Here is a 14,366-nt window from a genome sequence, read left to right on the forward strand (position 1 = left end):
TCAGAGGATTTCGATATAAGCCAAGAGGAGACTGGTTTTCCTTTGCTAAAGTAAGGAAACTTTGCTTCCTTTGATAATGTAAACAAACGTTGGTTTTCACGAGACTCACTGGCGCACGCGCAGCTCTGACCTCATACGTCATGCTCCCGGAACTGCTTCTGTGTACAACTGTTGGCGCAAGCTACATTAATGTGATTATTACGTAAAAACCCCATTTTGCATTTATTTGATCAAGAAATCAAACAGTAATACTGCGAAATATTATTACCAATTCAAATAACTGTTTTCCTTTTTAATATACTTTAAAATGTAATTTATTCCTGTGATGGTAAAGCTGAATTTTCAGCAGCTATTACTCTGATCCTTCAGAAATCATTCTAATATGCTGATTTGCTACATTTCTTCTTCTTATAATGTGGAATACTTATTTTTATGATTCTTTGTTGAATAGAAAGTTCAAAGTTATACAACACTAACCCAAACCAGAGTTTAAAAAAAACTATATGCTTTAGAATAAAAAATGTAACTTTTATGAAGCATTTTTCCTTTTGAGACCATCCAAAAAATTAGGTTCTCTCCGATTTAGCCAACTTCTTGAGACAATTTTTTTTCATTCGTCCCCAAAATATAGCTAGAATAGGCCACAAAAACACACTTTAAAATTTATGATTGTCATTGAGGCAACTCTATATAAAAATCCTCACTAGCACTGAAACTGCCCTGTGAGAAACACTTCAGATCATGTAAAACAACATAACGTCTTCTCCTCCCTCAAAAACAAACACTTATAAATAAACCAACAACTGCTACTGCTCCGAACCAAAAATATGCCATTTCAATAAGTTAATTCAACCTCAGAGCACATTAAGACATTAAGTCACACACCATTTGATTACTTACAAAGCAATCCATCACTCTGGGTAGCCACTTTTTAAAACATCATTAAACATCTCACTTTCCTCAGTGGGCGTCCACTAGCAAACAACCCTGTCTAGACACAAATACTATATGCTGGCTTATTTTTGGGCAGGGTGGCAGGGCTGGCGTGTCATGTTGTCCCAGTTGGAATGTGCTGAAAGGACACTTGATGAGTGCAATTCCCTGCCTCGTGCCTCAATAAAGCAGTGTTATTCTGAGAGACGGAAAGACTGGCACATTCAAAAGTGAAAGGAGAAAGAGGGTGAGAAATACAGATAGAATTTCTGAAGGGAAACAGCTATGTTCCATGTTCAATGACACATTTGTCCATCTGAAGACACCATCCTGATTGCATCCGACAGCTTTTCTTTGTTGAATCTCAAAGTGGTTTTAACAATCAAGGTGCCTTGTGCAGAATGCTGCATTGTGGGCCAAATTACTTAGCCAGTTTGTGCACACCTATCCATAGTTATCTGACTGGGCACAATGCAGCGTTTCGTGCAGCGGCCATACTAAAACATTCTTGTTTCTGGAGGGGATTGTTTGCTGCCTCTGTGTCTTTCCTGAGCTTTGAAGCGGTGTCTTTGTGAAAGCTAATAGCCGAATCCCTTGAGCAGCACCAGAGACATGTCGCTGTCTTGAGTGGCTGGCATTTTCAGCCAACTCCTTTCAGAGAGTTTCCTGCTTTAAAGAGACACAGCCTCAGGCGTTCGGCTTGCATAGAGGGTGAAACATTGAGATCTCTGCATTGATGCCCTTTAAAGACATCATCTCAGCATGCATCTGCTGCTTCTGAATGCACTCCATTAAATTCAAGTATTATAATATCGAATTGTAGCTCAAAAGCACCTGCCTATCTGTATATATAAGGCCGAGAGGTTCCTGAAAAGCAAGACAAAGAGAAAATAATGCATTCTCAGCAAAAATATCTAGAGCTCCCAACCTTCAGGTTAAGAAAACATTCAACTTTGTTGCAACTAAAAATACTTTTATATGCCAGGGATTGATTTTTATTAAAACTAACAGATTTTAATTTATTTTCGTTATATTAAGATCACATTAAAAATGTCTTTATCACTTATTTTTGCTTTTCAAATGTCTCCTTTGCACAGATTTTGTTTTACCCTTGTTCCCGGCCCAGATGTTCAGTCTTAAAAATCCATCAGAAAAATATATTTTTATATATATTTTTATATTTATATAAAAAAAAAATGTACTATAATCATGAAGCATTTTGATATTTATTTTGTAAGAATACATTATAGTCATTTTTACACAAATGAGTTAATTTAATAAAACAAATCAATTAATTTTGATAAATAAAAACTAAATGATGTTTGATGGTATACTTTGTTACCAAGGAGACAACATTATGAGAGCATGCTTGAAAAAAAATCAAGGTTAATATCATTTGGCAGATGAAAAGAATATTTTTATTGTGTGTCAATTCTAATCAAGCTGTAATTTCCAATTGTGCAAAAGTGAGAAAATATTATTTAATTGTATAAAATTAGAATACATAATGCTAGTTGTGTTATTTTAAAAAATTACATTCAGATTAAAAAACAATTACAGAAACAACTGTTGGAAATTGTCAATAAACCAAAAATTTATATGTAATGATATTTAATTTTATTTCTAAAAACACTAAGGGCCAAAAAGGCCCATAGTTGAAGAAACACCCTCAATGGATCATATGAAGTGCACTTTAAAACCACACAGACTCAAACTCAAAACACATCCTCCTCCATCCTTCCTGCTGTTAAAGGGGTCATATGATGCTGCTAAAAAGAACATTATTTAAAGCAAATCATAGCAATGTAATCTCTACATCATTCAAAAGACTCCTGGATTTAAAGACGTGCAGGCCACTGTGTCACATCTGCGGTTACACACGAAGTCACAGGTCATTTCTCAAATCAGGGCTTCCCCTTTTCAATGAAAGCTCTCTTTCATCTCCTTCAGACGATGTGCTCTCGTACCTCGGCTGAACTAGTTTAGTTATTCTATAAATAAAAGAAAGATTTCACCACTCTATAACATCTGACTTCTTCCCCTGAAACGAGTCTACGTTACGCTTTCCCACCTGCCTAAATGTGTTTTGGGCTAAACTTTTGCCCGTCACACATGGGCGGCCCGTGTAATAATCAGGAGGATTAAATGTGTGGGTGAGCATTCAAACACTGCGGGGAGTCTGATAACTAACTTGAAGCCAGTCTAATTCCAGTGTTGTTTCCCTGGGAGGTATGGGAAGGGAGGTGGGAGAGACCACCAATTATCTGTATTTATAGATACAGAACAGAGCTCCTATTATTTCAGACCGGAGGGACATATGTAAACCACAACACACTTTGAGTCTTTGAGACAATCACATTTGATCGACAGACACAGTGCTTGTTTTGCTACTAAATATACATTCATGCAAAAAATTATTTGGATTCTAAGCCACACTTAAAAGTGTATCAGTTTATGACATTATATGATAAAATATCAGACTAAGCGGCATTTATTTCAAAGAAATGTATCAAAACTTTTAAACAAAATAAATTTTTAGGTTTGACAAAAGAATACACTGCTGAAATTAAGATATCGCTACACAATGAAAAAAAATTTGTATAATTCACTTTGAAACAATTTTCCCTCAGAAATTTCACAAACAATTGCAAAGAAACGACAAGTAACACATTAAATTAACAATGGCATTTTGAAGTAGAAAAACTGATATAATATTTTCTTGTAATATGTTTCAATAATCTTTGTTTTATTAACAACTTCAAAAAAGTTGAAAAAGTTTTTTTTTTACAGTGCATTAATTTCCAGGGTATTAGTTTATTAAATAAGTTAATGCAGAAATAAATAATTCTCAGAATCATCTAGTTTTTATGCAAAGCCTCACAGATGTCATCTCATATCCAATTTATTTATTTCATAACTACAGCTGCTTGCCTTTGTAAACCTCTTTAAACCGTCAGAACAGATCAAATCTCTTTGTGCTTGTGTTGGTTATTCTAAAAGCAAGCACAGCAACACTTCATCACAAACAAGGGATACGGAAACACACATTTGTGGGGTATTTTTAGGCAAACTCTTCAGAGACAGATGGGGCAAGGAGAGTTTAATAGGAGAGAAACTGCAGCACTCTTTCACATACCCCAACAGATTCAAGCAGAGCACAAAGAAAAAAGGCATAGGAAATGCTGCTCTTGGTTCCATCTCAAAACATCTGCATCCATATGGTTGTGAAACCCCCATTTTAAAGGGGTCCTTAGCTGAGAAATCAAAAATCCCTTGATCTTTTGACATAAGACGTCATTGTACTATAAAAAAACATCCTGTAAGTTTCAGAACTCAAAACTTTCTCATTAGTCTAAAAACAGCTTATATTGAAGCCAATCTGCCAAAACGACAGGTTGTGGAATGTGCCACTTTATGATGTAGTAGTGTGGCTAAACACGGCACCTATTCAAACAGAGCGTTCTGATGAGGGGGACAGAAACTAGCCTATTACTTCTAAATTATGATGTTTTTTTTATGTAAACATCTTGATAACATTATAAGTGGACCATAGAGAACAGTACAAAATAATACAAAAGGCAGTTCATGACCCCTTTAATCAAATTATAGGCTCTAAATATATTAAATTGGGCAAATTCATTTAAACCATATATATTAATTTCAGCTTATAATAAAACTTGATAGACTAACTTTTTATCACAATTGGCTACATCCCACATAATGATAATCTGATTTTGATAGACTGGAATTTAATTAGTCCAACACAGTTTTTATATGAAACATAAAAATTATATTTAAAGTTTAGGCTTGCTCACAGGCTTGTTTCATGTTGTTTGTCTCCATTTTGAGGATTTTAAATTGATTATACACTACTGTACAAAAGTTTGAGGTCAGTACATTTTTTAAAGGGGTCATATGATGCTGCTAAAAAGAACATTATTTTGTGTATTTGGTGTAATGAAATGTGTTTATGTGGTTTAAAGTAAAAAAAAACACATTATTTTCCACATACTGTACATTATTGTTTCTCCTCTATGCCCCGCCTTTTTGAAACACGTCGATTTTTACAAAGCTCATCGGTCTGAAAAGCGAGGTGTGCTGTGATTGGCCAGCTATCCAGTGCGTTGTGATTGGCTGAATACCTCAAGCGTGTGACGGAAATGTTACGCCCCTCACCATACTGTGATGCCGTTGTCTGGCCGGAGCAACGAAACAAAAACATTAAAACCCATTACAAACGAGGCATTTGTTGCATCCAGTGGGGACAAAATTACTGATTATAATGACTTATACTTTCTTTTTACGCATTGCGTTGCATCACGCCGCGTAAACATAAAACCCTGTCTGCATTTGTGATCGGAGAAATGACAAACAAGTGCTACTCTACACTGCCCAAAACTCGCGTTTGAATCATCAGTGGCAAATCCTTTAAATGAAAACGTACTTACAGACTTTGAGTCAGAACTGCTGGCATCGTAGTCTACTCTCCCAGAATCAGTAAACAGTCCTCCGTAAAATGTGCTGCACACATCTGGATATCATTCAGGAAGGATGCATTAAACTGATCAAAAGTGTCAGTAAAGACATTTATAATGTTACGAAACATTTCCATTTCAATGAATCCTGAAACAAAAAACTATCACAGTTTCCACAAAAATATTAAACTTGTCTGCAACTGTTTTCAACATTTCTGAAGGATCATGTGACAAGATTTAAGTAATGGTTACTGAAAATTGAAAAACCTTTTGAACGGTAGTGTATTATATAAATGAAATACTCATTTGTGTAGGTGGTATTTCAATGATTGATTATTAATATGATCTAATGTTTCTTGGAGTACCTCATATGTCGTATGTATGATATGTTTATTATTAGAAAATACACTTACGGCAGTTATATGAACGTTTGTAATTATACTTCCTTAAATTCAACTTAAAATGCAATTCCTGTATGCTACATCAATTAAATTAAATTTGAAAAGAATTTAAAATCAATTTTGCATGGTGTACAACCCTGACAGGCAAGTCTGAGCTTGTTGACAAGTTCCACTATGTTTAACCCAGCTGTCCATTTCCTGTTCCTTGTTGCCTGGTAACTCTACCCGGGAAAACTGCTTATGTGTCATTGCTCTTCCAGTTGAATAGTGTCAGACTAACCTGCTCTCCGAGCCTCAAAGCAAGCCAGTCCCATCTCATCCTTCAAGTCTTCATTCTCTGCTGCAATGGCTTCACCCACCGCCACGAAGCGGCCAACTGCAACACTGACCGCCTGCCCTACTCTCTGGATGGCCCGTAAGGTCTTCTCTGTCTTCTTGAGCTTGTCTTTGTGATTGATCAGTGTGGTAATCTGGAATGAGACAAACAAGGCACTGTTTAGCAAAATAATGTTTACATGTATAGATAATTCAACACAGAAGATGATAAGTAGTTTTTGCATTGCACCTCACAAGTTTGGGCTTGGTAAGTTTTGTAATGTTTTTTAAAAGAAGTCTCTTATGCACACCAAGGCTGAATTTATTTAATCAAAAATACAGTAATATTGTGAAATATTATTACAAATTAAAATGACTGTTTTCACTTTTAATATATTTTAAAATGTCATTTATTTCTGGCACGGCAAAGCTGAATTTTCAGCAGAAATTACTCTAGTCTTCAGTGTCACATGATCCTTCAGAAATCATTCTATGATGCTGATTTGGTGCTCAAGAAACATTTCTTATTATTATTAATGTTTAAAACAGTTGTGCTGCCTAATGTTTTTTTTTTTTGTGGAAATATGATACTTTTTAATCAAGATTCACTGAATAAAATTAATAATTTTACAAAAAATAAATAAATGTCTAAACTTCCACTTTTGATCAATCTAATGCGTCCTTGCTGAATAACTTCTTCAAAACAAAAACAAAAAACAAAAAAACTGACCCCAAACTTTTAAATGGTAGTGTACAATGTCTGTACAATGAAGAGAGAAGAGGATAACAAAGAGTATACGAATGAAAGTGAGTGGCCAGAAGAGAGGTGAGAACGACGCCCTCTTCCTATCCTCTTCATCAACATACGTTTAACGTCACACACTATCGCGCTTTTAGACACAATCACAGCTACGATCTTCTGTCTGTGTCAGGATTGACTTCATCAATCATTTACTCGGAGCCCTTTACAATTTCCGCTCTCAAGAGCTGAAATCCCTCACCTCCTGCTGATGAGTAATGGCAGGTGGCCTGCTAAAGGAAACGTTTAATTGGAGTACAACAGCAGGGAGGCATGGACAACACAAGTGCCTGAGAATAATACTATAAAACAGGCCGCATGGAGCAAACAGCAGCCTATATGTGCTACAGCCAAACAGTCAACAGCAATATGACAAGTAAAAAAAAAACCTTCACTGATAAGAATGCTTTTAGAAGTATGCAAATAATGTCCTTCCCAATATTTTGAATTTTAGCTTAGAACTGCACATAATCAGTGACAGATTTCTCCTACTCAGCAGCGAATATTTCAGCATGGATAGTGAATGATGAATGATGTCTCGTACGCTTCATATTTACATTCCTCATGAGTGAGTCATCTGGGGTTTGACGTTTGGCATCATTCATCTATCTTTTCTGAATGCACTTAAAGGGACCACTTCCCAGCTAACAGGAAACTTTCTCTGTACTTTGGCTAAAGCTCTGGCAAGGTTTTCTCAAAAAATATTTAAGTCTTAAAGGTGCAGTAGCAAAAACAGACGGTTTAATTCTTAGGGTCAAAGATATGGATGAAAATAGTCTTGAAAAACTAACTTACGACAAGAAATATTGACTATCACCACATATGTACTTCAGGGAAAGTAATAAAATGGTACACGTGTAAAACATGGACCCTTTAACGCTTTGTTCATTTTGCTTAGTGCTGTTATAATTTGTCATTCTGAGGGAGTTCTTTGAAGCATTCCCATGCATTCTTATATCGACACCCACATGCAGAAGGGGAGAGCGATAAATCGAGGGGGAGGTGTTTCTATGTCATCCTGTGGTCCAGCGCTCGCTCGGTGTCTGACACATTTCCCTGAAGATGGCTGTAATCAGATGCTCGGGTGAGAGATAAAGGGCCCTGTCCCTGCCTCACTGCTCATGCGCCGATATTAGATGGCTACGAGCCATCCTGCCGACAAACCGAGGGCCATCCATGAGTCATAGATGGAGAAAAATTAAACATTCCCTGAGGAGGGGAAAAAATCCAGTTGGAGGATAAGGGTGTGAGGGGGCTGTGAACAATGGAGGGTTGAATGGTTCAATGCTGACATTACGTCAACAGTTCGGGAAAAGCACCATGTATAATGTTTATTCAGAGTTCAAGATGCTTATCTCACAATCTTTGGCTCAGGCAGTATCATGGTATGTCCGTTGTGCAAAAATAAATAAATTCATATACACTACTATTTAATCATTTGTGGTTGGTTACATTTTAAAAATTTTATGTTCACCAAGGCTGCATTTCTTTGATAAAAAATACAGTAAAAACTGTAATATTGTGAAATGCTATTACAATTTTAAAGGGGTCATATGATACGATTTCAAGTTTTCCTTTTTCTTTGGAGTGTTACAAGCTGATTGTGCATAGATAAGATCCCTGAAGTTGCAAAGACTAAAGTCTCAAAACCAAAGAGATATTCTTTATCAGAGTTAAGACTCTGCCATGCCCCCCTAAAACGGCTCGTTCTAACACGCCCCCCACATATCTACCTCACTATGTGGAAATATTTGCATAATGCGCCCAAATGTGCACGCAAAGAAAGAAGGCGTGGTTTCAGTAACCGCAGTTAATGTTGAAGCAGCCATGTCAGGGAGACGCTGTGTGTTTCTAGGCGAAAGCAAAAGCACTTTATTTGGCCTTCCAGAAGTAGATGCATTTAGGAATCTTTAAGATTACTTACAACAGAACAGCAATGCATTTTATGGACGACCGTTTCGTGAACCTAGGAGAGGACATATGACCCCTTTAAAGTTTTTTTTATTTTATTATAGTTTAAATTGCAATTTATTCCTATGATGGCAAAGCTAAATTTTCAGCAGCTCTTACTCCAGTCTTCAGTGTCACGTGATTCTTCAGAAATCATTCTAATATGCTGATTTGGTGCTCGAGAAATATTTCTTATATTATTATCAATATTAAAAACATTGTTTTTTCAGGATTCTCTGACGAATAGAAAGTACAAAAGAACAACATTTATATGAAATAGAAATCATTTATCACATTATAAATGCTTTTTACTGTCACTTTTGATCAACTTAATACATTCTGAATAAAAATATAAATTTCATTTAAAAAAAAAAATCGGACTGACCCAAAACTTTTGAACGGTAGTGTAAATATCACAATATAAAATTACTCATACTGCCTCATACATTTGGTCATACCCTTAATTCTGCTGATGGAAATGTTGGCAGGCCACTGCAGTGTGAGTAAATGAGTGAGGGAGTGTTTGAGTCAGTGTGTGAATGTGTGTGTGAATCCAGCATGGCCTCAGTAAAGGTAATGTTGTGGTGACACTCGCATGTCCTTCAGTAGTGGCAGTGCTCCAGAGTAAGACACTGACCCGAGACCAGCTCTAGTCTTACTCACTGAAGTCGGACCACAGAAACATGAGAAAGGTCTTAAGATCTAGGCTATGTACACAAACTGTTTAAAGCATTGAGTGAGAATCACAGGCTAAGTGAAAGTGAGAAAGCACCGTGTGTATTTTTATGTGTCAGAGGAAGAGGGTGGTGGCACTCATAACTTCCTGTTGCTGGATTAGCACACGGTCCACTCTGGCTATGTCAACAAAAAAGAGGCTGCATAAAAAACACATTGATTCAACACAGCAGTCTCCTCTGTCTAAATGCCGCTGGCAGTGCCGACTGAGCCTATTTTTATCTTGTGCAAAGACAAAGCTCAAAACTCGCTTGTTGAAATTATTTTCTAAACTTGAACAAGTTTACTGAACAAACACTGTATGACTTTTGGTTTGTTCAAATAAAGTCTTCAGTGAACTCCCTTTCAAAGACATTATACAATGTGTGCTTATAAATTACACAATGTGCCAAACAAACCCAAAACAGGAAGCTGTAAATCAATTCAGTGTGATTTTTACCCGACAACAATGTCAAGCCAGTTGAAATGATGCTAGATAACTAATGCATTTTATCATTACGTGCACGGTGTGGTCTTTTTCAGCACTAAATACGCCATCAGTGGCCTGTCTCACGATTGCTCCAACAAAGAAATCTATTTCTCCAAGGGCCAGAATTTGACTACAGATCAAGCTATTGGACAAAAGCTGGAAATGCCTGCAAAGAACCTCCCATGGTTCCTGTTAGACTGGATTTGAAAGAAACGGAAAAGTAAAGAGATGTCTAAAAAATTAGGCTCTATATCGATTTGTAAGAGTGCTTACAAAAAATGTGCTTAGCAATGTGACTGCCTTTTTTGTGTCTGGGCTGTAATAAAAGAACAATCTATTTGCCAGGCTAACTAAACGGTTGATATTTTACCAATTTGAGATTATCTGCATAGTCCAATTCCCATTCCTGCATAGTCAATTAAGAGTCTGAACTTGAGCATGGATGTAATAATAGCCCGGTTCATTGATACTTTAAATAATATTTATACATAACATACATATATGGGGCCTAGAGGGCCTTTATTACCATTTTGCTATTTTTAACAAATCATTATAAGTATAACTTGAGGGACCAGTTTTGTTGTTTTTGTTGTTTGTTTTTTTTTAATACAGACTTTAATGTTGTTCTCATGCACAAATGCATTTGATTTGTAACCTAGAAATAGTGCAGAAACGTAGCTACATTTTTCTTATTCATTTTATTTCATAAACGTTTCATTAATTAAAAAATGTAATTCCTTGTGGGCAGTGCTCTGACATATCACGTAGCAGAGTTTCGTGGCATCTCAGTTCGAGCCTTGGCTTGAGGTCCTTTCCTGATCCTGCTCCCCTCTCCATTCGCTTGCTATCTCTACTCAGCTATCCTGTCCAATACAGGCTTACAATGCCACAAATTTCAGATTTCAAAAAACATATTTTGGACTTTGAGCCCCATTAAATCAGCCACATTGCGTTATAGATATTGGCATTGCAAAGCCCATTTCCATAAACTATTATTGAGGTACTGAGGAGACAAAAAAGCTGCACCATTATGAAAGGAGACATGAAGGACAACCAGAATGTATTTATATTGACATTAGATGCATATGACAGCTGTTCTCAAGCACCCTATACATCTATCATATTTCATTTCTTTGCAGAGACAATTCCATTTTCTGTTGGATGCTTGCTAGCTAATGTTTCATATGCATCATCTCACCCTCATTAAACCAATCACTCTGGAAAGACATCTTGAGCAAAACAAGATTTAGTTACTATGAAAAGTATTTGCGTGATAAGTACAGCAAGATGACTAAACCCTAAATGAAAAACAGCCCTGATAATTCACTGCACAACATGAATTGTAGGTATATGCCAAACAGTGGCAGATGGATTGTGGGCTCAACAAGCTTTATATTAAATTACTTTTTGAAATACACAATAAATACAAAGAGCATTCAAAGTTCAATAATAGTGTTTTTTTTTTTTTTATATTTAAAGAAAACACATTTTAATTGGTTCAGTCTTGCATGCCCATGTTTGTGTCCAGTCTAACCTGCACTAAAATATGAGTGACTGCCCTTGTAAGTGAAGCTCAACCTCAATTTAATGGTGATGAATACTGTTTGAATAAACAAATGAAATGGGATATTGCAATGGCATGACATGACACAATGTTATTGCACTTTGCCACAAATTATGCAATTCTGCTGCCAAAAAACATTTACCAGGAAAAACGCAATGTATTCCATTTTATCACAGTCTATCAGAGTGAAAGATGAAAGAGATCCTTTTAATTTCACGAGCCGTACCTGTGGAGAACGAAAGCTCCATCACACTCTTTTTCAATCTCAGGTTAAAGGACAGAAAAAAGATACAAGATAAAAGTGCTTTAAAAAATTATTTAAAAAAATTAAGGAATAATAACAATTTATTCAACAATTCTTCTCCCCCGAGTTACGTCTTCAGCCATTTTAGAGAGCATCACAACGCATACGCACGCTTTCCCCTAAGCGTAAACAACGATGATTACGCAGATTACGTTCATGCGCGTGCTTTCTGCCCCGAACGTAAACAACGCTGATTATGTCGGGGGAGAAGAATTGTTAAATAAATTATGTTATTTTTGTTTTCTTTGCACTTAAAAAGTATTCTCGTAGCTTCGCAAAACTGAAGTTGAGGACCTCAGGGATCCCCTTACAATAACATACAACACAGGCCAAACTAAGGAATTGTTTCGCTGCTCCCATACATGCTCGCTTTCATGGTGATTACAGCTCAGAATACACCTAAATCAAACCAGAAGGGCTTGTGATAAGGTACCACAGGTCATCAATGTACAAAGACTCACTGATCTATTCCTGTACACCCATTAAATGTTTGACTAAAGCCGAACAGGCAGAGCGCCAAATGTGAAGCCAGAGCACATGTGCACTGTACATCACAGCTATTGAACTTGCTATATAAACAAAAAGCTAATGAGAAAAGGGTGGCTTTTCTACCTTGGCATGCAGGAACCAGCATACTGGCCATTGTGGGATATCTTCAGGCTCAACCCAAAGGCTGCAGACCACCACATTTGTTTTGCATACATTCCTGGCATTTTATCCCTTTAACACGCCTGATAGGTTATATGATGGTGGTCTTCTTATTATTAGATTAGGTGGAACCACAATTTCCCAGGCTTGAAAAATTTGCTCATCATGTGCAAAAAGACATCAAGACTGTGAAAATGTATGTGCAGATATAGCAGATTCGCACGGAGTAGAAATTAATCTTTTATACCTTCAGGTCATGTGGTGCGATTCTGAGATTAGTTGGGCTAACTCATAATAAAGTTCCAACTTCCTCTCACAGACATGTATTATTTGAAAAAGTCAGCACAATGGGGAAAGTTCTCTTTTATCTGTGTTTGCAGACTACATCTGAGCTGATATGACAGGGATGGCAGGAAAGTGTGGTCTCCTGTACCTGCGAGCTCAATACAGCAGAGATTTAGGGCTGCTTTTCACTGTGATTTAACGCAGATGTGCCTTAGCAGAGAGATGAATGGCTGGATGGGGAGGGAAATGGGAAGACGAAGTACATAGTGCTGTTGGAATGCTGGGGCTTATAATTACCCATTGATTGGTGAGCTTTTTGCCCTGCCAAGAATCACTGGCTGCACAACAGTACGGATGTCAAACTACTCGGCCCTTTAATCACTCTTTATACGGTCAGCGTTTAACTCTATTTTACCCACATTTGCTCTGCATTAATGCCATCTGTTAAAACAAGATGTACGGTTTTGGAGTGGCACAATCTAAAATATAGTAGTGAGCATTCAGTATCAATACTTGCTATCATCCACAGTGACTTACAGTAAAGTGCACTAACCACAAAACATTAAAGGGACTTGAAGGGAAGTGATTGAGGGTACAAAGGTGTTACATCAGGCTTGTAACCTCAGTTGCTCTTCACTTCCCAGACCATGCATATTTGGAACCAGCCACTTTTGTGTTTGCAGCCCAGATCCTTGAAGACAGCAATCACAACACATTTGAGAGTGAAGCAGAATATTCTATAATATAGGGAATTATACAGGGCAGGATATGATTATTTCTTTTGGGATTTGACTGGATATACTAGACTGATTAGACTGATATTAGTAGAACATGAAGTCAAAAATGACCATATGTACTTCTCAGCACATCTTCAAGGTCTTAATGTGAACACTACATAATGGTACATATTATTCCAAAGAAACAAGCAAAAAAAAAAAAAAAAAAAATTGTATTAGGATTTAAATGCATTTTTCAAATGTAATGATTTTTAACATTTACCAAATTTAATATTATTACAATTTTAAACTTTCTGTCATGAGATCACAGGTATTTTATTATATTGACAGACCTAGTTTTTAACAGTAAGGAATAAAAACAAATCACGTTTCAACTTACTCTAACAAGGAGCAGGGAAAAAATATATGCCATCAACTTACCACTGTTAACATATTTAATAAATATTGTACCGAGTACCCGGTCAACCCTTGATGCGCTATCCGAAAGGTGCGCAGATGCGCTCTTTTCATAAAAGCACTGAGACATGGCGACATCAAAACGAGGAAACACACCAAACTAACAAAACACTTTAAGCAGCGTTTGTGAGCTGAGCGCTGCTTTGTGTATAGCTGTTACCGGGGAAACCTCTATCTCTCCCGCTTTACAAGCGCCTCCTGCTGGCAGAGAATGAATTTGCATATATATGCTGCCACAAATAGAGTGCAAGTCTGTGGGAAACACTGTAATGTTATTTATGAAATTTGTAACTGC

At 36.7% G+C, this 14,366-nt stretch overlaps 1 protein-coding gene across 3 annotated transcripts in view; it reads right to left on the bottom strand.

Moving 5' to 3' along the window:
• LOC107653856 (alpha-catulin-like) overlaps positions 1-14,366 on the bottom strand; it is a 63,275-nt gene that overhangs the window by 27,381 nt on the left and 21,528 nt on the right. For all 3 annotated transcript variants that reach the window (XM_016440713.1, XM_016440714.1, XM_016440711.1), the window contains exon 2: positions 6,090-6,279. In XM_016440713.1, coding sequence (XP_016296199.1) covers positions 6,090-6,279 — 190 coding nt within the window. The remainder of the gene's footprint in view (positions 1-6,089; positions 6,280-14,366) is intronic.

The sequence above is a fragment of the Sinocyclocheilus anshuiensis genome, unplaced genomic scaffold (genome assembly GCF_001515605.1).
Source record: "Sinocyclocheilus anshuiensis isolate Anshui unplaced genomic scaffold, SAMN03320099.WGS_v1.1 scaffold223, whole genome shotgun sequence".
NCBI lineage: Eukaryota > Metazoa > Chordata > Actinopteri > Cypriniformes > Cyprinidae > Sinocyclocheilus > Sinocyclocheilus anshuiensis.